This window comes from Diceros bicornis, chromosome 5 (genome assembly GCF_020826845.1).
Source record: "Diceros bicornis minor isolate mBicDic1 chromosome 5, mDicBic1.mat.cur, whole genome shotgun sequence".
Taxonomy (NCBI): domain Eukaryota; kingdom Metazoa; phylum Chordata; class Mammalia; order Perissodactyla; family Rhinocerotidae; genus Diceros; species Diceros bicornis.
Window position 1 is genome coordinate 97347888 of NC_080744.1, and position 25872 is coordinate 97373759.

The 25872-nt window shown below is 44.9% G+C and overlaps 1 protein-coding gene across 6 annotated transcripts in view; it reads right to left on the reverse strand.

The window, feature by feature from the left end:
• The window catches only part of IL16 (interleukin 16), a 117317-nt gene that overhangs the window by 33855 nt on the left and 57590 nt on the right, over positions 1-25872 (reverse strand). For 5 of the 6 annotated variants that reach the window (XM_058542581.1, XM_058542578.1, XM_058542577.1 and 2 more), the window contains exons 3-6: positions 19367-19475; positions 14463-14605; positions 12460-12570; positions 8635-8749 (exon numbers count right to left, since the gene is read on the reverse strand). In XM_058542581.1, coding sequence (XP_058398564.1) covers positions 8635-8749; positions 12460-12570; positions 14463-14605; positions 19367-19475 — 478 coding nt within the window. The remainder of the gene's footprint in view (positions 1-8634; positions 8750-12459; positions 12571-14462; positions 14606-19366; positions 19476-25872) is intronic. The other variant, XM_058542580.1, reaches the window with a different exon arrangement.

A 25872-nucleotide genomic window follows, 5' to 3' on the forward strand; every position in this document is an offset into this window, starting at 1 on the left:
CGAGATATGAACCATTGGATGTGACCAAAGCTTTGCAGACAGTAGGAAAAAAGAGATAATGTTTCTTTTCTGGCACGGCGAGGTTAATGTTTATTGACTGCTTATCGTCGGGCTATGGAAGATAGGGATAAAATACAAGGGAGAATGTGCTCTTGAAAAAAGAAGTTTCAAATTTACAGTCCCGGCTGATGTCACCCAAAATAGAAACTCTTTCCTTGCCATGAGCCTGGCATTCTAGTTTTATTTGGCCCCTCTTAAGTGACAAATAGAGAGCCTAAATATGTATCCAATAATAATTTGGCGAGCCAGCCGGGAGGCTCTTTGTCCGTGGCTCGGTGGGCCCGGGGTGGGCCCGGGCCGGGTGGGATGTCCTGGGAAACAGTCCAGCAGCTGCCTAGGTGATTTGCCCTAGGGACTGCTCCCAGTGCTTTCCATCTGACCTGGCACCGCTGACCCTGGGCACATTTTTCTTATGACAGGGAAACAGCCTCTAGAATTATTTGTTTGTTTGCCTATTTGTTTGTTTTTGCTTACACCAAGAACTCCCTTCCCCTCCATCTGGAGTCCTGTCTCTTTAAGAGGCAGGGCTATCCCTACTGGAATGGGAATAATTGTAGGACTTTTACCCGGAATCTGTTAGATGCATCTATCTGTTCTGTTTGGGATCCCATTTAACTGTCTATTCTGTATGTTTGTAATTTCGAAGGGGGGAAGTTCCATCTGTCCCCAAGGAGAGCCCTCTGGGCCACCTCTTGGCTAAACGGGCTATATTCAGCTAGGAGCCCATATCCAAGAAGATAGGTTTTTTTATTGTAACACCACATGGCCACAATATTCCATAGACTCCAGAGAGGAAAAGTGGCCAAAATGGGGCAATTTCAATTTACCAAAACTGATGTATTTGCTTATGCAATTGGAAAAAGCCAGCTAAAAAGTTAAACTACTAGTGGGAAGCCTATTTTAATCTTTTGAGGTTTTTAAACAAAATCAGAAATACTGTACTACCTCTTTAAGAGAAAATAATTAAGTAATTAAACATGCCAGCAGCCTAAGCTGAATCTGCTGCTCCCCTCCCCTCTCTTGCTGAGCTTCCCCGCTTCAACTCCCCCTGAATTCCTGATCTGAAATTAAGCAAGTGAAAATAAGTAAACTTTTGAAGTAATTTGAAATTGGGATGGCTATTCTGGAGAATCTGTTTCAGATGAGTTCACCTTAAGGGTCACTCTTAAAAGAGAGGATTCAAAACCTCTCACGATGAAATGCAATCTTTAATTAATACACAGAGGCTTCTAAAAGACAAAGTTATTTCAAAAACAGCTTCCAAAATCTTTTTGGTAACTTGAAGCTTTAGAGTTTTGCTAAATTAAGTTGATAAAAATTTATTGAGTCTCTGGGTCGTTTCCACATAAGATAAAACATTAAAAATTGGTTACTAAGCATAAATTTGTCTGCCTATGGTCTCTTATCTCAAAAAAAAAAAACTGAAAGATGCTTACATTTAATGATAAACATGTTATGTGCATGTTGAGGAATTTTCTATGAGAAAGTACACATTTCTGGAAAGTCTGTATACAAAAAAAGCAAAAGGTATGTTGTCCATAAAGAAGGTATAAAGAATAGAGATATTTATGTTTGTTTTGTTAAGAAAAATAAATTTGTCCTAAAGTACTAAGAAAAGAAAAAAGGCGTAGGACAAATTCTAAATGTAAAAAAATAAGTGACAGAAGCTTTGTGAAAGTAAAGCCCTGAGGAGTTTTGCACATGATCAAGTTGGCTAGAGTAAGCTGAAGCTGATAAAAAATTAAAATTTGACTTTCTCTCTTATAAAGGTAATTTTCTTAAACTTTTAGTCTGCTCTTTATATAGAGATTAAAAGGTGCTCTTTTGAGTAAGTCTATGTAAAAGACAAAACACCTATGTTTTGTTAAAGTAATTTCCTATGTTCAAAAAGACTGAAGTCTCTCTATTAAGGTTTTTCTTTTTGTTTTTTGACTGTTTTAACTCTCTGTTTGCCTTTCACTATTTTTGTTATCCACTTGATTAAATAAATAACTAGGCATTATTTCCTATTTGACCAAGTGTTTTAAAATCTTTTGATATTTTTGATAAACTTCTGCCAAAAATTAAAGTTTTTTAACTTAAAAAAGAAATTACAAAAAGACATATGATTAGGATGCCAAAATACAATTGTTACTGTATTTCATGTTGATGGTCACAGTTCTTTAATTTCTACAGAACAGAAATATAACTCTTATGCTGATCAGCTGGTGCGAAGTCATGCAACACACAACCCAGGCTTAGCACAATAGGTCCACAAAAAGAGTGGACACTTGGGAGAACAAGCGTCATACAGGTGGGCACAACAAAGGGGAATCCTTGTCACTCACGATAATATTGCCACTGCAGTACAACAATGTCAGTTATGCCAACAGTTAAATAAACGGGGAGTTCCACACCCCTACCAAGGTCATATTATTAGACCATTGCCAAATTCTTGTGGATATACTTATGCCTGCACTGCTGTTGATACATATTCTGGTTATTTATTGGCTATACCAGCTAAAGTGGCCACTCAACAGAGTGCCATAAAATTATTGGATATAATTAAGTTATATTATAAAACACCAAGGCAAATTCAGAGTAACAACGGTTCCCACTTTACAGGTAAGTTGATTCAAACTTATACCAAGGAAAATTATATAGAATGGATTTATCATATACCTTATTACCCCCAAGCTGCAGGCATCATAGAACAAATGAATGGATTGCTTAAACAACAATTGAGGAAACTTGGTCATGGCTCATTAAAGGGGGGGCACAACCATCTAAGTACTGCTCTAAATATGTTAAATAACAGGCCACTAGGCCCTAATGATACTCCTCTGTCAAGGTTGTTACCAGCAAAGATTACAGAAGTGGCAACCGCCACCCATGAGTTTATGACCTTAACCTATTGGCCCCTGACTCAGTCTGCTAAACCGCCTTTTCGTGCCACGGCTGAAGCGGCTGGATTGGATTTATCTACTGTTCATTCTATTCAATTGCCCCCTAAGAAGCAGTCTATAGTCCCTACTGGGATAGGGGTACAGTTTCCCAAAAATACCTTTGGTTTGTTAAAAGGATGCTCTAGACTGGCAGCAAAAGGTATTGATGTACTGGGAGGAGTTATTGATCCAGATTACCAAGGAGAAATAAAATTTATATATAATGGTAGTGACACAGTACTAACTGTAGAGTCTGGGGAACGAGTGGGACAATTATTGGTGCTTCCCCTCTTGACTCCAAATGTGTCACAAGGACAACCTCCAAGTGAATTAACTAAAAGAGGAATACAAGGATTTGGATCTACAGATGGATGGAAACCTGGAGCAAAAGTGTGGGTGACACATCCACCCAATGCGGCTCCCCGTGCCGCAGAAACAGTGGCCCAAGGGCCCACTGCAACACTCATAGTAATGTATCCAGGAAATGAACAATTATATCATGTTCCTAAAAATTCTGTTTCTTTGCGTGAATAGATATTCCTGCTGTGTTCGCTATGCTGTGCTGCACCTCCATGTCTGCTGCAGACCTACATGCCAACTAATGTCTCTGTAGGACAACCTTTGACCCTGCACTGCTGGACCAACTGCTCTACACCAGTGGGAGCTATAACCTGGACTATGAATGACCGAGAAATTTGGTCTCAGAAACATCAAGCAATCTCTCAGTATAAGCCTATATCTGACCAGTCATGGAGAACTAGTTATAATTTCTCTATTACCCTGCCTTCTGCTACTCTCTGTGATGGGGGCTGGTCTGGACTTCTGCAAGCTAATTTGTTAGGCCTAAGTGTTACCTTATCTAATGTTATCTTTGATACTGTACATGATTTGCAAGATCAAGTTAATAACATTTCATATTCTAAGGGGTTATTTGATTGGTTACCTTGGGGTTTGGGTCCTTTATTGTGAGATAGTTTTATAATTATTGTAGTCATTGGATTTTGGATTCTTGGATGTGCCTTATGTACTTGTGTACGAAGTTCATTGTCTGTGCGTATGGTGTCTTATGGTTAACGGAGACGGCCACGGCCGAATGTGTCTTGACATGAGTACAGCCATGTTTGGCCGCTCCATTGACCTACAGCCACCAGCACAAAAAGAAATATGAAAGCTGCTTTCTGCGTGGTGGGAACTGGCCCTTCTCTCACGGAGGGAGTTGCAAGTTGTAACATTTCAAGGCTCTTGGAGCGTCGTAGCACGGGATGGACTGGCCATCTGTGCCGGGCTGGGACGATAACCAAAGAGAACAATGCACGTACACAACTACTGGGCTGGGACGTTAGCCAGGGGGCTCAGTGCACGTACGCCACTGATAACCATTTTGTGCATGGGAACACTAAATGCTTGCTCTGCAAACTCTGTAATTGCTTACTCTGAAAATTACTGATGGTATAAAAACTGCTGGAAACTGAGACCCAGTGAGAGTTCCACCTGTGGAAGGGACACCTTGCCCAGGACGTGTGATCCTTGCCCAGCCGCGTCGATTGACAGGACTCTCCCGGCAGTGGGGCGTGGATATTGTGAGTTTTTGATTTGATGTGAAGTAATTGATTTGATATGAAGTAATTGATCTGATGTGTTCTCTTTTCGGTCAACCTGGTGTTTCTCTTTCCGGTTGATTTGTGTCATTTCTCTTCAGCCGATGTGGGTGTTTTCCCTTTCCAGTCGGGCTGATGTTTTTTCCCTCTTAATATTTGACCTATTTGGATCTGTTTGCAGACTATCGCCTTTACTATCCTCTATATAATAAAATATACCTTCAGTCCATTTGTTTGGAGTGGAAAGTGTCTTTTACGTCTCCGATCGAATCCCCGAACCTCTCATAACAGATTCCCACACCCCAAGTTGCTACCAAATCGTTTTTGCTTTATTTGCACTGGGCCTCCCAAGGGTGTCACTGGTCCACAACCAGTTTTCACACTCGTTTCTCAGCTTGGGGATCCCTGTACTCTATAGGCACTATACATGTGACCTGGACACTCAGACGTGACACAGGCTTGGGTCTGAATTTTCTTGTGGGAGATGTTTTTTCCCACCTGAGATCCATGGACAAAGTTAAGCTTCCTCGTTGCTTCCCTGGGGCCTGCTGGCTTCTCCTGAGGGGCAGCTCTGTAGTATCAAGGTTGTATGCAGATTCTCAGAGTTTCCATGGACTCAAGGCCATGCCTCCTGCCCCTGTGTGGGTGTTAAAATCCTAGCCCCTAGCCCTTGGGCCCTAAAGTAGCAGCTCTCTGGGCCATCACACCATCAACTCCTGGGTTTGCCACACTTAGATGTAGAGTTGTTCCTTCTTCTCCAGTAGCTGGGCATTTCCATTTCTTTCTTCGGAGTTCAGATGAGCTATCTTATCTGACGTGTCTATGTGCTGAAAATAAAAATGGAGGTAGAGCGGGGAGAGTATTCAAATCAGCTTAATCTGTTAGGTTCCTAAAACTAGAGTGAAAAATGAAAGGTTCAGTCCTGTCCTTGGGAGATTCCAAGTTGAGAAATTTTAAAAGTAACCAAAATATGACTAAGTATGTGCTAAAGGAAGGCTATATAAGGAACATGCTCCAGAAATATCCATTCATAATTCCATGGGACGCTGGACTTCCCTTCAAGTCACTAGAATGTCCATCCCAACAGGGCCAAGTAGCCTATCTCTGGGCTCTTCAGAGTGTCCTTAGCCTTGTTTGGCCATATCTGGTGGAAGATGATTAATCTCAGTTTTGCCAAATAAACCTTACACAATCATTTCTTGGAAGAGGAGTACAAATAAAACCTTGATCTGTGCACCAAACTTTTGTTGCAATTGACGTAACCCCCACGAACTCAAGGGCAGATTCTAAAAGTCTGCTTTTAAAAGAAGTTACAAAAGGCAATTTGATCAATTACTTGAGGCTAGAATCAAGGACTGTAGACTAACTGAATGTCATCTTCACTGAATTTTTACTATTGCTATTAACTAAAGGAGACAAATACCCAGAAAACACTAAGGGAGCTTGGCTTGGGCAGGCTCGCATTCAAGAAAGAAAACAAAACACAATACTCTCCTTTCTTGCCATCTCCACTCCTCCCCTGCCTTCTATTCAAACACAGAAAAGTACACGAGACGACAAAATAAACAATGGCACATTCTCCAGATTCTGACCCCACTTGCCTTGCTGTCTCTCACTGACTCCTCTTCTTTACCTGCCTCTTGATTGAGCTCTTCTCCTGGAGAGCCTCAGCCCTCTTCTCCCTCCTCTCTTCCCCACCTTCTTCATCCACTCTATAACTTCAGCTATTTTCCACATGTTTGTGACCCTAAAATCTACATTCAACCCTTACTCCCTGCCTGAGCTGGTGCCCAAATGTTCATTTGCCTTCTGGACAGCTCCACCTAGTGGTCACCTGGATACCTCAACCTCCACTCTGCTGTTCAAACCTAAATACCCTCATTTGCCTTCCTTTTCCTCCTCCTCCTCCGCCTCTGGCTCTGTGTAGTACATCATCTTTCTCTAGTTTGCTAAGACCAGAAACTTTCAAGCTTTCTCTGACCTGCCCCTCATTTGCCACCTCCACGGAGGTCGTGACTTCTGCCATCAGCACCTTTCTCCTCCCAGGGTGACTGCCTCCGGGCAGACCCTGAAGACCTGGAGCCTGCTCTCACAACAGCTTCTTCACTGGTTTTCCTGCTTCTGGAGTCTTGCCAGCCCACTTCCTCCTACGCTCTGCTTCCTGAATCACCAAAAAACCTTGGTCGTAGCTGGTCTCTCCCAATCATAAAAGCCTTCAAAGGCTCCCCACTGTCCACACAATAAAATCCATACGCATAATGCTGCTTGGCAAACTTTCTCCAGAAAAAGCCAGATGGTACATACTTTGAGCTTTCTCAGGCCATGTGCTCTGTGTCACAACACTGCCGTTGTAGCACAAAAGCAGCCGTAGACAATAGGTAAATGAATGCGCATGGCTGTGTCCCAAGGGAGCTTTTCTATGGACACTGAAATTTGAATCTCATTTAATTTTCACATGCCACAAAATAATCAAAATTTCTTTAGATCTCTTTAACTACATGGAAACATAAAGCCATTTGTCCGTGAGCCATATAAAAAGACGCGGTGGGCCACACTTGGCTGTGATCTGCCATCCCCGCCTGAACAAGCTGGGTCACTGAAGGTGTTGAGGATCCCAGCATGGCCACTGAAGCTAGCCTGACAGAGGAGAGTGGGAATGCTGTGAAATCGCTTCTCCTTAAACGTCCACGTGGCACCCAGCGTCTGGCCGGCAGTGGCTTCCCTCGGACCATGACCGCCTGCCCCTGACTTCTGCCTCCTAGTTGAAACTTGGAGATCCCCTCAGACCAAGCCTATTGCTCAATAACCCAAACAGGACTTGGGGTGGAGTTGGGGTGGGGAGAAAAGCCGGCCCCTCCAGGATAAGAAGACAAAGGGCATTCGAGGCAGCTCTGCTCCCGGGCCCTCACTCTCAGGACGGGCAGGGGCTGCCTTCCTGCGAAGAGGTGAAAGAGCGAGCGGAGGGAGACAGGTGGGCAGAAGGGGAGAACGGCAGCTGGGCGGACCATGAGCTCTTCAAAATAGGGGTCATGTCTGATAATTCTCTATATTCCTAGAGGCTAGAATGCAGTTGGCTCACAGAGAATGTGTTTATCCAGCTCATTAGAAGCACTGGTTTCCCTATGGTTGTGGGTTAGGGAGGGCAGAGAGAATGAAGAAAAGGGAATATGAATGGATGCCAGGGTGGGGGATCAGAATTGGCCACCTCAAAATATGTCTCTTTACCTTGATTATTTTCAAGAACAAAAGACTCTGAAAGAAACTTTGACTTCCCGCCCCCCGCCAACTGCCTAAAAGAATTTAAGATAGAAGGCCTGTCCCCAGGACAGGCCATCACCATAGACAACTCTGGGTATGGATAGACTGGGAGGGTCCTTGCTAAGCCCATTCTTATCAAAGTTCTGTTTACCAAACATTTACATTTATAAGGGAAATCTCCATTTGTAAAGGTATCTCCCTCTCTGTACCTTATCTCTAGAAACTCTTATCAGTGCGGAAGGCAAGGACTTAAATCTGCATAATAGCCTTACCCTTGTTTACTGTGCTTTGCTGGTAATCTCCCATAGCTGACTCCCCCGGCCCTCAATATCCTCCTTTGTCTTTAGCTGAAGATAGTGTTTAAGATGAGAACCTCCGCCATTTTGGCGAGTTGCTCAGTTTTTCCTTGGTTTCTCCCATGTATACATGTTATTAAACTTTGATTTTCTCCTGCTGACCTGCCCTTTTAATTATTTGACCAGCCATAAGAACCTTAAGGGAAGGGGCTGGGGGGATTCTCCCTCTTCCCCTACACCAGCAACCGAGAGGGGACCTTGAAAAGAAAGGAGAAGACAACAGTGAAACTGGAAGAGGGCAGAGGCAGACACACGCAGCCAACATGCCAGTCACGATGGAGCCATCGGGGAGATGTGCCCCACGCCTTCCAACCCCAGAATCCATGCAAGCCGAACTCTGAAGACTCTAGACAAATTCAGCTTTCCCAATATCTCCTACAACCTAGTGATCCTGCTTCTGGTTCCTCAAACACGATCTGGTAAGGGCTGGAAATCTACCTTCTTGTAGCCTTCCATCGGCTGCTGCTGCTCCCCCTGCAAAGATGGTTTTGACGTAAATTCCAATGGGGCCGTAAATGCTGTCCTTTCCCCCAACGATGCTGAAGCCCAGGCCCTGGGGAAAGAGAGGAGAGGTGGGATTTAGGAGTGTTCCCTGTTGTTCACTGGGCTGACATTTCTCGAGGGCCTGCCCAGCCTGGAACAAAGGACTCAGGGAGGAGAGAGCTGCCTTTGGTCTCACGGGTCTCAGGACTAAACAAAGGAATGAGAGAAGCTGTGACCTTAAGGCCAGATGGCCGTGTAGTGTCTGGAGCTTTCGCACGAGCCTGGTGCTCCCCACACGGAGGGACTCTGTAGAGACACCAGCATCTTGCCTCTGCCCCTCTAGCTGGCAGTTCTGGGCACATCACTTCCTGTCTCTAAGCCTCAATTTACCCCCTGAAAATGATGCTGATATCACCTAACTCACAGGGTTGTGTTTGAAAATTCAATAAGATACCTAGCAACAACAACCGAAACATCAACTACAATAATAATAGCAGCAGCTTACAAGGGAAGAAGCATCCCTTCTCCTAAAGAGGGCAGTTCACTCCCTTCTGTTCTGCACCCCCCCTCCCCTTCTCACTGACATCACTGCAATCCCTCACCCGCCCTCTCTACCGGGCCAGGAGCCGGGAACCGACAAGCACGCCCTGCGAGCTCCCGGCACTGACAGGCGGCTCTGGGAAGAGAAGCTCAGGGGCTCAGCAGGTAGTCCCAGCTGCAGGAGCAGCCAGGAGGCAGCAGAGACAAGGCCAGAGGCAGAGGAAGCCAGTGAAAGGTGTGAGTGAGGCCTACAGCAGGAAGACAGAGGAGGGAGGGTGCGGCCTTGCCTGCAGACCTGCCGGGGAGTTAGGAGAACGACCTGGGCCGACCCGGGGAGCAGCGAAGGAAACACACACACTGCTTGCTTCATTTGTCACTGAAGAAGGAGCTCCCTGCTTCCGGAGGAGGCTTAGCCAGGTCTCAGGGAGTGCCTTCCTAGACTGTGAGCTCCCTGAAGGCAGTGCACGAGTCTCATTCGTCGGTGTCTGGCCCCTGGCAGGTGCTCAGGAAGTGCGTGTTGCACAGGAGAAGGACGCATGACAGTTGGAGGCCGGTCTTCGGGTCCAACTTGCGAGCGTGCCAGGTAGCGGTGAGGAGCTTGGCTCCCGGCAGACTCCCCGGAGTGACGGCCGCCATCGTAATAGCACCGCTGCTCGTGCGCAGTTTCTCTCAGGCCCGCAGCTGCGCAGGGCTAACCGGGCGCCTCACCCTGCACCACAGAGATGGCAGGCCTGGCGGTGCCCCGGGGTGGCGTAGGGACCAGGTGAGCATGCGCCAGGCAGGGAAGCCATGTGGACAAGGAGCAATTCTCAGCTCCTGGCGAAGTGCGTGTGTCCCAGGGTGGGAGAGACAGACGGTGACGAGAAGTACCACAGAGGGAGGAGCAGCTTTGGGGCTCCTCTGTGGGCCCCGAGCTTTGTCCCGGCTGAAATAACTGTTCTAGATGCAAACTCTCGCCTGCCCTGGCGAGGCAGCATGGTGGGTGGTTACGAACAAGCTCCAGGGGGGCCGGTCTGGTGGCGCAAGCGGTTAAGTGCTGGTGCTCAACGACCGGTGCTCCACTTCCTTGGCCTGGAGTTCACAGGTTCGGATCCCGGGCGCGCACCGCTTATCAAGCCATGCTGTGGCAGCGTCCCATATGAAGTAGAGGAAGATGGTATAAAGTAGAGGAAGATGGCCACAGAGGTTAGCTAAGGGCCAGTCTTCCTCAGCAAAAAAGAGGAGGATCAGCATCGGATGTTAGCTCTGGGCTGGTCTCCCTCACACACACACAAAAAAAGAACAAGCTCCAGGGGTCAGGAAGTCTTGGCCCAGTTCTGCTGCTCACTAACCAAGTGACCCAGGCCCTCAGCCTCCCCGTCTGCCATGTGAGGGAAATAAGAGTAGGGTTGTTGTGAGGATGAAAGGAGCTGTCCTTGCAAAGCCTTTAGCACGATGCCTGGGTTTGGGTGGCTGGTTTTGTTCTTTGATTTGATTTTGACTCTACCTCAAGCACTTGTGGATCCTTCTAGCTCTGCTTCTTCCTCCTCCTCCTGAATCAGCCCTGGCCTCACTCCTCCCTGTCACTTCTGTTAACAAGGAGGTCTCAGGTGCGTGGGTTGTACCAGGTGGAGTGGGAGGCCTGCCTTATCTCTGGACCCATCACTCCTGCTCTGTACTTCAGGCCTCCCACACCAAACAACTCATCTCATTCCATCCCTGGGCCCCTCTAGGCCAACTCAATCTGCCCAGTGACACATTGGCCATAAAGCATATTTCTTGAACATATATTTTTATACACACCAAGATAACTTAAACCATTTTTGGTCATCTTTGCATGAGTTTTGGTGCCCTTTTCCATTTTACCTTTTTTTGAGCATTGCAGACAATTTGAAAGTCAATTATTTTTAAAATACTTCTACCTAAATTCAAGAGGGGGAAAAGCATTGTGATTTACTCATCAGAAAGAGGGGCTGTTTGGAGAAAAGTCAGCACTGGAGACAGTGACTCTCCTGTGATTAGAGGACCAGTAATCTCAGCATGTCTCACTTCTGTCTTCTCTTTTGCCTCTCTGCTGAGCTCTCAGGAGACGGAAGGAAGGAGAGACAGAGAGAGAGAGAGAGGACTCCGGATGTGTGGTGGGGCTCTCCCCTGGAAAGACCTTAAGCAGCAATTGGATCTTCCCCTCACACCGCACACCAGAATTACACTAGATGAATAAAAACACCCCACCCTTTCACGCCTTAAGTGTCAGAGTTACTTGGGCTGGTCTGAGAACTTGGTAGCAACCGCCCATGTTCCAAGAGTTCTCTTAGTGTGCGTGTCAACTCCATACACAGGGTGGCAGGTTCTGTAAGAAGTGCAAAGAAACATTTGGGATGCCCCCCTGCCACTGCTTCTGTTCCCCTTTTTGATATTTCTCAATTGTGGGGCAGAAATCAGTATAATGCCTCATCATCTAGAGAGAGCTAGAGTTAGTTCTTACTTCTCGGGTGGCTCCAATGGTTAGCAAAAATCATTACACACCTTTCAATCACCCGCAGGTAGCGGGTAGTATATGTTTTAATACTTATACAAGACTCATGCTTTATTCTGCCAACACTCGTAAGGTGGGTGCGAGGTCAGGATCCAGAAATGTATTTGTTATGGACTGAATGTGTGTGTCTTCCCAAAATCGCTATGTTAAACCCAACCCCCAAGGCGATGGTATGTGGAGGTGGGGCCTCTGGGAGGTGATGAGGTCATGAGGGTGGAGCCCCGTGAATGGGATCAGTGCCCTGGTAACAGGGACCCGAGGGAGCTCCCTCACCCCTTCCCTCGTGTGCAGACACAGAGAGAAGGCACCATCTATGAACCAAGAAATGAGTTCTCAACAGACACTGAATCTCCCAGGGCCTTAATCTTGAACTTCCCAGCCTTCAGACTGTGAGAAATAAATGTTTGTTGTTTAAGCCACCTAGACTGTGGTATTTATGTTGTAGCAGCCTCAACTAAGAAACAACTGAAATGATTTGAATTTAACCATCAGGTAAAACTAACTTCTGGACAATATCACGCTGGGAACAAGTGGGGGAACAATTACCCCACTGTGACCTGTGTGGAGCAGCCAGACTGGCCCTCCCTCTGCTTCCACAAGTGCATCCTAATCCTCATATTTTGAGCCAGAATCACCACTCTCATCTCCATCCTTCCCTTGACATGATAGCTTCTCAGAAACTGGTGTTCTTCCAGTAGTTTCTGCCGGCCACGGCACTTGCTTACCTTGGCCTGGCCCTTCATCAGCACGATGTTGGAGATGACGGAAGCCTGGAGGCCCCCCGAGGGCTGTGCAAGCTGAGCCGTGCTCAGCGACCGCATTGGTCTCGCTGCGCCCTGCAAGGAGGAGCAGGGGCGGGGAGAGGAGTCAGCGGGGTGGCCCCCCCGGGAGGACCCACATCCCGTCTGCTGAGGGCCCAGCACAATGCCTGGAGTGTGGCTGACGGGCTGGGGATGGAAGGCTGGCAGGGACAGGCTGTTCTTGGTACCCCAGGAGCCAGCTTTGATGAGCCCCTCTCCCTGCAGACCAGTGGCTAGAGGCTTGCTGAGGCTCGTCAAGGCAGGAGTTCCAGGGCACTGTGCCACGCTGCCCCAGGACAGTCAGTCCATAACCGTAGTCTCAAGCAGAGGTTGGGAAGCCAACTGCCAAGAATTCCCTCGACAGAAGTCAAGACACATTTATGGAGACCCCTCTTTGTGCCAGGCACGGGGTGGTGGACGAGGGGGAGGAACCCAAAGATTTAAAAACTCAGAACGTAAATTCCAGGCGTGGCAGACAGGTAGGAGAAGCAGAGTGTGCCACATAGACATGCGCTCTGTGTGTGCTGCAGGACACTGCCCTGGTGACGGACAGTACAGCTCAGAATAGGTTAGATCTTCAACTTTGGAGCCCCACAGCCTGGGTTCTTCTCCTGGCTCTGCCAGTTATCAGCTGGTGACCTTGGGGAAGTGACTTAACCCCTCTGTGCCTCAGTTTCCTCCTCTGTAAAATCATCTGTCACTTTGGAAGCCGTCTTTTTCTAACACTGGAACACCAACACTTCCCATTTGCCAATGAAACACTTAATAACTCAAGGAAGGGAAGGGAAGGCAGAAATGAAATTCTCAAGTGTCTACTATGTCCCATGCAGGAGAATCAAACATCACGGACTCTGGAGCCCACCTCGGAGAGCCCACGGTCTGCTGGGGAGATGAAACACTGACATGAATAAGGACACCAACGAGCCACGTTGGGTGAGAGCTGTAAGGGACAGACGGACGCATTATGATGGGCATGAGGAAAGTGTCAGGTTCATGCAGTTGGAGGAGTCAGGAGGGCTTCCAGCAGGAGTGTTAGGAGGGTTTTGAAGGATGGGGTTGGGTTTCCAGAGACAGAGCTGAGAAAGGGAGCTACAAGCGCTACAGACAGAGGGTGCTGTGGGATCACGAATGGCAGCATGAGGCACTTGGCGGGCATTGTGCATGGCTGGGGCTCAGGGCAACAACAGAAGGAGATGTAAAGACAGGCTGCAGTGACACGTGCAGGGCCAGTGTGCTTCCTATCTGCTTAGCTCCCAGTCTGCCAGCTGCTGACCCAGACTGGGAAGGGCATGGACCGGGCAACTTGGTTCAAATGCTGGTCCCTTAGGTTTCAAGATGTATGAACTCAGACAGCTACTCACCTTGCCGAGCCTCAGTTTCCCCACTGTAAAATGGGGCTAGTCTTACATTCCTTTCCAAGTTTGTCTTAAGGCTTAGAGGCAGTGTGTGTAAGGTAAGTCACTATATCACAGGGGTTAAAAGCGTGGAGTTTGGAGTCCTGAAGATCCAGCTGCCAGTCCCAGTGCTATCTCCTATTGGCAATGTGAACTCGTGTGCACTCCTCAACTGGCCCAAGCCCCGGTCCCCTCATGTGCCTCTTAGGGTCATTGTGCATGAAGGAATGTGATGACACAGAGGAGTCCACGTGAAGATTTAGTTCAGGGTCTGCACCGTGGGATGTCCTCTGCAAGGCAGATCCTAATGGCATCGAAGTGGCAGCAGTTGCAAGTGCCTGGCACACGAGGGCACGCAATGGGAGACATTCCTGATGTGGTTCTTTGCCTAGAGATGCCCATCCCCACTAAGCCAGCCCCCGTCCTCTGTAGTTTTGTGGACATAAAACCACAAGGAAGGCCTCTTCAGCCACTGCTGAGTCTGGACCCCTCCCACCTCTCCGTCTTCTCCGGGTCCCCTCCCTTCCTTCTTACCACAGCCTTTCCCGCGGGACAGTCCAGCTGTTGAGAGAGAGACTTCCTGTTGCTACAGAGGGAATGCAGCTGCCGGTCTGTGGAGGCTGCAGATTTCTGGGTCAGTAGACAATCAATCTCTCCTGCACTGTAGGGATTAACACCTAGACCAGGAGAGGAAACAAGGAAGAAATCATTTGTGATCTCAAAAAGCAAAGCTCAACTGAGAACAATCTCAGCTGCTGCCAACTGCCAGCCGTCATTAGCCAGGAACCTGAGTGAACACGAACCCCTTAGTGCGCAGGGCCAGGGGCATGACGGGGAAGGAAGAAATGGGCAACATTCTCATTATCTCTGCACCTGCTTTCTGCACCGCAGGGTGCAGACGGAACCCTCATTTCCATTTCACCTCAGGCCAACTCGACAAGCATTGACAGGAATCTCCCACACGTCGAGCAGTATGCTGGGCTCTCGGGAAACCACAGCGCCGTGTCCACTCCAGTCCCTGCTGTCAGGGAGGTTTCAGGCCCAATGGAGGAGGAGGAGGAAAGCACAAAGGATGCCCAGGACAGTTAGAACCAGAGAAGAGATTGGGCAGGAACCTGGGGGATCTGCCCCAGCAGCATCCAGCCTCCCAAAAGGATCTGACTGCCTCTCACATGCACACACACTCATGCACAGGCGCGTGCACACCCTAACACTGCAGGCAGATGCAACTCTCGAATCTTTGGGGATCTAAGAAAATGCAAAGCAATCAGCTTCCTCTCCTTTTTGGGAACCCCCCACTTCCTTTCCTCCAACCAGGAGCTCCACCCTGCAGCATCCAGCTGGAGAAGCCTCATCCTCTAGAGCAGTGCTTCCCAATGGAAATACTACGTAAGCCACCGGTGTCGTTTACAATTTTCTAGTAGCCACATTAAAAAAGTCAAAAGAAACAGGGGAGATTAATTTTAATAATACATTTTTTTATAAAAAGTGGGGCAGAATTCAGAATTCGCCCAGATCTACTCGATCCACATCTACACTGGTGGGGTCTGTATGTTTATCAGGCGCCCCAGGTGATGTGGCCAGCCCATCAGTCCTCTGGGGAACCCTGATGGAGTTCAACTCTACTTTATCAGTGAGGAAACCAACCCCCTGTTGGTTTCCTCTCTGCTGCAGCAGTGTGAGGTGACCTGCAGTCTGAAGGAGGGCAGCTGTGCAGGGTTTGGGTTCAGAGGGAACAAGAACAAGTAAATAGGTGGCCAGCATGGAGAGGCTCACAGAGCAGAACCACCTGGGTGCCACGGGCAGGCACGGGGGAGCAGCCCAGGCCCCTCCAGCTCCGCTTCTGCCCTCACCGACCCGGACAGTCCTGGGGCTCCTTCCCGCTCCGCCCACGAGCTTGGATCAGCACGGACGTGGGCCCAGAGTCAGGACAGGGCAGGCTCTCCAAAGCCGAAGGGGTCTGAGCCCTCGCCTGCTCTTCCTGAAAATTACTGGTGGATGCGCTCCAGCCGCAAGGAAATATATCAAAGCATCATCTCGAGTGCGGGGAAGTTGAAACTGGTTAAACAGCATCGAGTGAGTTCATTGAAATGTGGTTATAAAAGCCAAAATAATTTTTGAAAGGGAAACTATAGTGTGATGATTATATAATAACAATAATATGAGTTTATAATGTAAGATTAAGTTGAATTATGAAATGGAAAAAACAAATGGGAAAAGGGACTAGAGATGAATAACGGAGTCTTTCATAAAGGGGGCAGTTTGGAAAATACAGTCTTAACTATTTAATTAATTAATTAAACCTAATTGATTGATTTAACTTAAAGGAAACCAGCAGTGGAGATGAAAATTGAATAAACCTTTCAAATCACTGCAAAAATTAAACACACACACACATACAGCAAGAGGCAGGAAACGAATGACAAGAAACCATAAAAACAAAGTATAAAAAGAATATGAGTAAAAGCGGATATTACTTAGAATACTAATGTCAGTGATTTGAGCTTCCTTCTTTAAAAATATTGTCAAATTTGTTTTCACGATCTAACTGCACATCATTTGCAGGAGATAAACAAAATAAACAGAAGGAGTGAAATTTAAAAATGGGCAGACACTGATTATCAATAAGAGATGCTGGAATCAGCTAGCCATTTAGAAAAAAAAAATCTATCTAGATCCTTGCTTCATATCAAACACCAAAAATAAATGACAGATATAGAAGTGTGAAAAAAAGGGCAAATCATTTAAAAACTAAAAGAAAATATTGCCAAGTATTTAATAGTTCTCTGGATATGGAAGAAACTTTAACATTAGAAAGGAAAAAAATCAATAGATTTTATTATATAAAGATAAGAACATCTTCAAGAAAAAAATTAAAAGACAAACGACAAACTGAATGACAGCCAAATATTAATTATATTAATATTAATACATATTAATTTAACCAAGAGACTTTTTATAAATTAATGATAATGCAATGACCATCCCAATAGGAATCTAGGTGAACTCACAGGAAAGAGAATACATAAATGAAGGCATATTAAACTGCACTTATATGGAGAGGTACTCTTTCCACTTTACAGGCAAATACACCAGTCAGAATTTTGACAACAAACAAAAGACACACTTAGCTAGGATTTCTATAAGCCTGGATGAAGCGGCCATTTACAAAGGGGTCAATAGAGTTAAAGGGAATAACAAGGCCTATTGAGGTACTCAGGAATTGGCAAGATCTGGAAGCTGTACCATCCCAGGCCTGAAGGGACAAAGGGAGGAAATGCATTAGCAGAGCCCAGTGAGTGCTGGGACCACGGAAGGAGGCCACCCCGACATGATTTATAGTCACAAAGGGACACAGCGACCGCCAGAGCTGCAGCACCGAGGCAGAAGGAACAGAGGAAGAAACACCCCAGCAGCTCTCTCTTCCACCCTCCCGTCTCCTGTGGATCCTCTCGCTGACTGAACTCAACCAGAAATCGGAGAGCCAGGGTGCTGGGGTGCCGTCTGACAGGGCCAGTGCCGAGAGTGCAGGCAGGGCTGGCCGTGGGTGTGCAGCCCGTGAAGTACACAGAGCCCAAACTTCGAAGGCCCTCGGCTAGGAGCTGTCGCCGTTTGGAAATTCCTAATTTTCCAGCAGGGGTCCCACATTTTCCTTTTACACTAATCCCCACAAGTTGTCTAGCTGGTCCTAGGTGCAAAGCAGGGCAGAAAAAAGCAAAGAATGAGTTGAGAAGAGGGGAATAGAGGAAAAACTTGCCTAGCAAATTTTTTTAAATTATAATCAAGTAAAATAGACAGAGAAAGACAAATACTGTATGATTTCACTTATGTGTGGAATCTAAAAAACAAATGAACAAAGAGAACAAAACAAAACAAAGCAAAACCAAGTTTATAGATGCAGAGAACAGATGGGTGGTTGCCAGAGGGGAGGGGGTTTGAGGGGTGGGTGAAATGAGTGAAGGTGAGATACAAACTTCCAGTTATAAAATAAATGAGTCCTGGAGATGTAATGCACAGCATGGAGACTATAGTCAATAACATTGTGTTGCAGATTTGAAAGTTGCTAAGAGAGTAAAACTTAGATGTTCTCATCACAAGAAAAAACATGTGTAACTTTATACGGTGACAAATGATTACTGGACTTATTGTGGTGATCACTTCACAATGTACACAAATAGCGAATCATGATGTACACCTGAAACTAGCATAATGTTGTATGTTATAGCTTATAACCAATTATAGCTCAGTTTAAAAAAACAATAAAATTATAATCCAGTGTGAGCTATGATTGAAGAAACAGGTATACACATACGCTATTGGAGGAATAGCTACTAAAACTGGGCAGCACAGTTCAAGGTCTAAGGTATATCTACCTTTTGAAACTCCATTTCTAGGAAATTATGCTAAAAGAAGAAAGAGGTAAAAATTTATGATAAAAAAGCAAATAGTGGTCTAAAAATATGAAATGATTGATTTAATGATGGGACATCTTACAACAGAATAATATAAGGCTTAGAGAGTTTAAGGGACTTGCTGAAGGTCACACAGATGGTTAGTTCTGGAAGCAGGATCTAAATCCACTGCCTTGGCTCCCAAATGTGAGCTCTTAACATACACCATCCACTGCCTTTTATATTTCCCCTAAGAAGGTCGTCACCAACTTGAATAAAATTTCAGGTACAACCTCAGCAACATTGATCATGTTAGTGAAACGCTGAGAATAACTATCTAATAACAGGGAGTTGGATAACTAGATTATGTACATTCATTTAACAAAATACTACGTATCCACTAAAAATGGTGTTTACAAAACAATTTCCAATTACATGAGATAAAGATGTATGGATGTGTGTGTGTGTGTCTTCTATAGGCATATATAGGAGGGAAATAATTGAAAATGTTAACATAGATTGTCTTTAATATTAGGATTTAGTGTGGTTTTAATTTCTTCATGCTTTTCTGCATTCTTCCAATTTTCTTCACTTAGTATTAGTGCTATTCTATTTGCAACAACCAAGAACCCTGAAATTTTTCAGCTTCGACTTCTGTCCTATTATAGATGAGGTGACAGAGGCCCTCGGAGGAAGAAGTGGCCTTCCAAAGATCAAGCAGCGTGTCAGAAGACCGAGCAGGAGGGAAGCTCTTGTCTTCTATCCTCTATGGCGAGTCTTCCCAACACGGCACTGGAAGTGCAGCTAGAGGAGGAGTGGACTAAACCACAGAGAGCTCTACTGGCACATGCGGAGGCCCTCGCACTGGCCAGGACACGCACAGGCGGTGAAGGATGCTCTCAGAGAGGAAGCAGATCACAATCTTGGTCTTGTCCAGCTGGACCAGCAGAGCCCCACCCTCCCCCAGACCTCCCCACATCACAGATATTCCTGATATTCAGCAACAGCTGAGCCCTGAGCCTGAAGATAGTTTGACGAGACACTTACTGGTGGAGTTGCTGCGTGTCCTTTGGTGACAGGCTCTGGGAAGCAGGAAGTTACTACTGTGTGCTTCTAGTTTTCCAGACTTTTCTCGAGAGGAAGTTGTAGAAGCTTCCTGCAAAACAGTTCCCATCTTTTATTCAGGAAGTTAGTTAGAATAGAAAAACATGCTTAGAAAACTGAGATTTTGACACTGGCCGTGAAAGTACTTGTTGGGTTGTCTGTCTCCTCCACTAAGTGATAGGCTCTATGAGGGCAGGGATCTAGAATTACTGTCATTCATTAATTCATAGATACATTAATTCATTTAATAAAGAATATTGAATGAATAGATAGCACCTAAATATTGAACTAATGCCATAAATGTTGCATGATCATGTCAGCAACATGTCAGGTTCTTTGTTAGGCATTGGAGATACAGCTGTGAACAATATAGACAAGGACACTGATCATGGGGAAAGGGCATTTTAGCAAAGGAAGACCAACAGTAAACAGGCAAACGAAAAAACAAGAAAGATAGTTACAGAGAATGATAAGTGCTATGAAGAAAAGAACTGGAGAGGGGCGTGAATGGGGAGCCTGGGAAGCGTGTTCTAGAGGAGATGATCAAGTGCCATTGTTCCAACATAGAATAGGCACTTAGAAACATTCGTTGAATGAATGTTATGTAAATATTTCTTACATAACATTTCTTAATGTTGAACCATCCATGCATTCTTGAGAGTATTATGATTTCGTTATATTGCTGATTTCTTTCTGTGAAGATTTAATTTAGGACTTTAAAAATCAATATTCTTAAGTTAAATTTTGTTATCGTTCTATTGTTCTTTTTCTACTTTGCCATATTGATCAAATATTCCTTGCTTCTTTTTTATACTAATAATTTGGGAACTCTCCCATTGTATTGAGTCTATAAGCAGTATACAGCTTACTGGGGTTCATTTCTCTATCAGGGTCAATAATACCTCTTCCTCAGGTAAGATGAGAATTAGAGACAACTTTCAGTCTTCCTTCTCCTCACCCTGGGACTTTAGGGACAGAGGATAGAGGGACAGGGGGAGAGAGGTTGATAATGAAGATGCTGGTATTATTTTACTTCCCTTCCCAGAACTGTTTTCTATATTGTTTTTCTATTTCATAACTGTATTAGCCACAATGATCTTGACTTAATTCTTGAATTATGTTGGTTTCATTACTCACTACCTTAATCCTTAATAGTGTGTGTGTGTTTTCTTTCAGGAAAGCTGTGCAGATGGAAAGTTTTCTGGATATTTCATGTCTGAGAATGTCTTTCTGTGGTGGTCACACTTGCACGATTCGCTGACTATGGAATCTTTGGGTATCGGCTGTTCGATCTGGAAACTACAGCTGGCTCAAATGTTACCTGGGATTTAGTGTTCCAAGATAGAGGTTTGTTAGGGGCACCTGCCACCATTTTCTAATTGGCATGACTGCCTTTATTGGAAACCAGGTTTGGCAGTGCCTGGTTAATTTCATGTGCCAGGTGTGCACAGACTTCCAGCAGCTGGTGCATTTCCCATAGCAGAAGAAAGGTCTACTGTTGCCTCCCTCTATGTGCCGATGACCCGCCCTGCCCTCCAGCCACTGGCACTGTGAGCTGGTAGGTACTAGCGGGTTCTGCTGGCAGCTGTCTCACTCATTTGCCAGGCTTTTCCCTCTGGTGTGCTCAATGGAAGGCTAATGAGCCCTTCCCTCAATCCAATCTCACCTGCACTAAGTCATGCAGAAAGTTCTCACGGGTTCCAGAATGTGGTTGGCCCTTTCCATGGCTTCCTGTTCTGACATGCATTTTTCCCTATTCTTACGTATTTTTTGAATTTTCATAGAAATTTCTAAGGCGTGGGGGGTTGGGGTAAGTTAATAAATTGTGCTCTGTAGCCATCTGGAGCCAGAAGTCCACTCATAGCCTTTTTTCTTTTTAAAACTGTATCCAGTTCTGACACAAGGGGATCCTGCAAGAAACCACATAGCAATTCCCTTTATTTCTTGTACACGTCAATGTTTAAAATCAGAGACTTGATCTTCCTACGCACTCATTTTCCTTTTCAGCAGCAGATGGCGCTATATTAACCTGAGTAAAATTATCTTCTCTAACCAGTAAACTAGGGAATTTATTTATTTATTTATTTTTTTGGTGAGGAAGACTAGCCCTGAGCTAACATCTGTTGCCAATCTTCCTCCTTTTGCTGAGGAAGATTGGCCTTGAGCTAACATCCATGCCCATCTTCCTCTATCTTGTATGTGAGATGCCAGCCCAGCATGGCTTGATGAGCGGTGCCTAGGTCCACTCCTGGGATTCAAACCTGTGAACCCTGGGTCACCGAAGCAGATCGTGTGAACTTAACCACTATGCCACCGGGCCAGCCCCACCAGGAAATTTTTAAAAGGAGAGAGAACAGGGATTATATAGAAAGTGGTTTAGTTCAGTTGAATTCCTGAGACTCTATATTTCTAGAACTTAGCATAATGACTGGTTATTTGAATAATTGCTTCATAAATAGAATATTCAAAAGATATTTCTTAACTAACTAAATAGCTTCTCAAGGTCATGTCCTGATTCTAATGTTAAGACTTCCCTCTGGCATTATTCCCACTTCTTCATGGTCTCCAGTGAGACTATGGAAGAAAATAATAAAATGTGATTTCAGTAGCTCCTCAGGGTTCACTCAAAATAGGGGAGCCTAGTAAAACAGCCAGTATGTCTACTTGTCCAAAGTGAAGCCTTTGCAAAATACCTTTGAAATGTCTATTTTCCCCCAAATATCTAGTAAGGTGAAGATAAATAAGTAAAAGTAAATGATGTGTACACAAAACGTGGAATACTAAGCATCTTTAAAAACAATGTTGATAAAGAGTTTTTGTGATACAGATATACCTGTATTACCATGGTAAGTAAAAAAAAAAAAAGATGTTATGATATGAATAGAGTCTTACTACAATCATGTAAAACAGGCATAGAGAAAGCACTAGAAATAAATACACCAACAGTAACATTCATTCATTCAACAAACGTTTATTAAGCACTTACTATGTACCAGGTGCTATTCCAAGTACTAAAAATATGGCAGCAGACAAAACAGACAAGGTCGTGCTCTCATGAATCGGCAGGAGCATGTCTGGGTGATGGAATTTATGTATTTTTTTTTTTTTTACAACTTTCTATATTTTTCATATTTTCTACAATGAGCGTGTATTACTTTTACAATCAGACCAGAAACAAATGACTAATCTTACGTTTATTTCAATTGTCACATTAGTAGACTTAAGACAAAATATATTTATTGTTTAATTTCTTTCTTTTAATCCTCTTTATAAAGCTCCCCATCCAAAACATGATTTGGAAATTGCTTGGCAAGTAGGCCAATTGATGGCAGGAGAATCATAGAAAGTGAAGCCTTTTTTTGGTCCAGATTACCTGGAAATGGTTAATGACACGTTCAGAAGAGGGAATATCTTAAAAGACCTTATCCAAAAGAGATTAAACCGGGCAGATCAACCGTGTGGCCCCTCCATTCTCTGCATCTCAGGGCTCAGCCTTCTCTTGCCAGGGGACCAGGAGCAGCCATCTCCCAGTGCACATGGCAGTCCTGGAGCCTCTTCTGCATTCACAGGCTCTAGGATGAGTCCTCCTCCACAACTCTATGTCCTCCTATCAAAACCGCCTCAGACGTAGACGACAGGTGCTTGGTCCCTTCCCTCTGCCGTGTAGCCAGTCTCTGGACTAACTAGAGGCTCCAATAACTCGCCTCTAGCCAGGCAGCAGTCAAGCTCTTGGATAGTTGTGTAAAATTGGTGTGTTTCACTTTGACATGGCTGTGGGGTGAGTGCTCACTGGATGGCTACTACAGGGAAGAATAGAAATGTACTACTATGAACCGAAGATGAGATCTAAGTAGTAATTTTCTGTCAGACATGTAAAAAAACTACTTGGCTCCTAAAAGCTCCTGAAATAGAGTCAATGCACAAGTTTTGTGGACCTTCCGTTTCCTGGACACCAACAAGAACTCAGTACTCATCCAAGTTCTGGGATCATTTCAAGGCATTGTTCTTTCTTTTTAATTCACAAAACTCAGATCTTAATGTTTTTTTTCGCCAGAAATACACAGTGGGATAGAGCGGATAGAGGGTCATGAGACCAGCAGCATTAAATCACTCATGACCCTGGGCTTATCACTTAATTCTTTGGGTTCAGCTTCCTTCTTTGTAGGCTGAGGAGGTGAACTTAACAACGTCTATAATCACTTTCAGCTCGATGCTTTTGAACATAACTGATGATTGTATTTAAAGAGCTAAAGGGCTACTGTCCTCTCCAAAATGATCACCAGTCAGAAGATCATTCACAAGAACAAAATATCTTCCCTCAGCTCCCAGGGGAGCCTGGTCACTCTCGGGCAAGGACGTCCTGGATGGAGTGGTTTCTCATCAAAGGAGTGTCTGTGGGAGCCCTGTGAACATTTGCACAGTACGGCTCCCTCGCCAGCACAGACAGAGCTCTTCTGTTCCTGCTCCCAAGGTGGGGCTGCTCTCGAAGCTGAGGATGTGTCACCAGGGCCAGGGGCTGGCAAAGCCATCTCCAGACACTCTTCCCCTTGTTCTCACGAGAGACTGGCTACGGGCAGCAGTTCTGTGGGTGGTGGGCCCCATCATTACCTGGGTGGCAATCCCTACTTTGGTCAGTCCCCCTGGTGACTGAGGGGGGGCAGTGGAAAAACCCCCTGATGCCCGTGTAATCAAGGAGTGAACCCAGAATGAAGATGCAGAGTTCTGGGGCATCGTGTCCTACAAACAAGATTTTCTGGAGCCTAAACTCCTCAAGGGTTAGAAGGCTCCGTTGCTCTCTTAGAAATGTTCATTTTGTATATGGGCCTCTGATATTGCTGACAGAAGCTTGATGCTTCTGTAGTTTTCTGACTGCATTCCTCTTAAATACAAGCCTTTCCATTTTCTCTTTGAACTGAGGTGCTATAGCTGCTCTGGTCTAAGGGAACCACAAAATATAATTCAACTGTCCTTCTGATCAAGGCTGGTTTCCTGTGGTTGGATTGATCATGCAGCAACAGGCTTTGATCTTTAAGTCATGAGGATAAACAAGTGGCCCCAGCAGATTGGTTCTGGGATGGCCACATGGTCATGTGGGATGTCGAGGCCACAAGCCTCCTGATATGGAGAGGAAGACAGGGAACCAGAAACCTAGGGGTCCTTCTCAAGTCCTCCTTCTTCTCCAGTGGTCCCTACATGACCATGGTCACCAAGTCCTTGTAATTCTACCTTCTCAAATTTCCCCAACACATCCATTCTCACTGCGTATGCCTTAGTTCATAGTATTCTTTTTAGACTAGGCTATTATAATGGCGTAGGGGGTCTAGGAAAAGTTGTGCGTTTTTAAAAATATTTTTAACAGATGGTCTGGGACAACTGTATATCCACATGTAAAAGAATGAAGTTGGACTCTTTCCTCACACCTCACACAAAAATTGATTCAAATTGAATCATAAACCTACATGTAAGAGCTAAAACTATAAAACTCTTAGAAGAAAATATAGGAGTAAATTTTCATGACTTTGGTTAGGGAAAGACTCCTTACATGTGACACCAAAAGCACAAGTGACAAAAAAAAATGTAGATAAATGGGCTTCATTAAAATTAAAAACTTTTGTGCTTCGAAGGACACCATCAACAAAGTGAAAAGATAACCCATAGGATGGGAGAAAATATTTTCAAATCATATATCTGATAAGGGGTTTGTAACAAGAATATATAAAGAACTCTTACAACTCAATAATAGAAAGACAGATAATCCAATTTTTTAAATGGAAAAGGATCTGAATAGATATCTTCCCAAAGAAGATATACAAGAAGCCAAGAAGCTCATGAAAAGATATTCAACATCATTAGCCATCAAGGAAACGCAAATCAAAACCACAATGAGATACCACTTCACACTGGCTAGGATGGCTATGATCATACCCACTTAACACCAACTAATATAAGGAGGATGTGGAAAATTGGAACCTTCATACATTGCTGGCAGAAATGTAAAATGGTGCAGATGCTGTGGAAAACAGCTTGGCAGTTCTTCAAAAAGTTAAACATAGAGTTACCATATGATCCAGCAATTCCATTCCTAGGTATATACTCAAGAGAAATGAAAACACATATCCACATGAAAACTTGCAAACAAATGTGCAAAGCAGTATTATTCATTATAGCCAAAAAGTAGAAACCACCCACGTGTCCATCGACTGAGAAATAGATGGATAAAATGTGGTGTATTCGTACAATGGAATATTATTTGGCAATAAAAAGAAATGAAGTATTAATACATGCTATAATATGGATGACCCTTGAAAACATTATACTTGGTGAAAAAAGCCAGTCACAAAAGACCACATATTATAATATTCCATTTATATTAACTGTCCAGAATAGGCAAATCTATAGAGACAGAAAGTAGATTAGTGGATGATTAGGGATGGGCAGGAGTTGGAGAT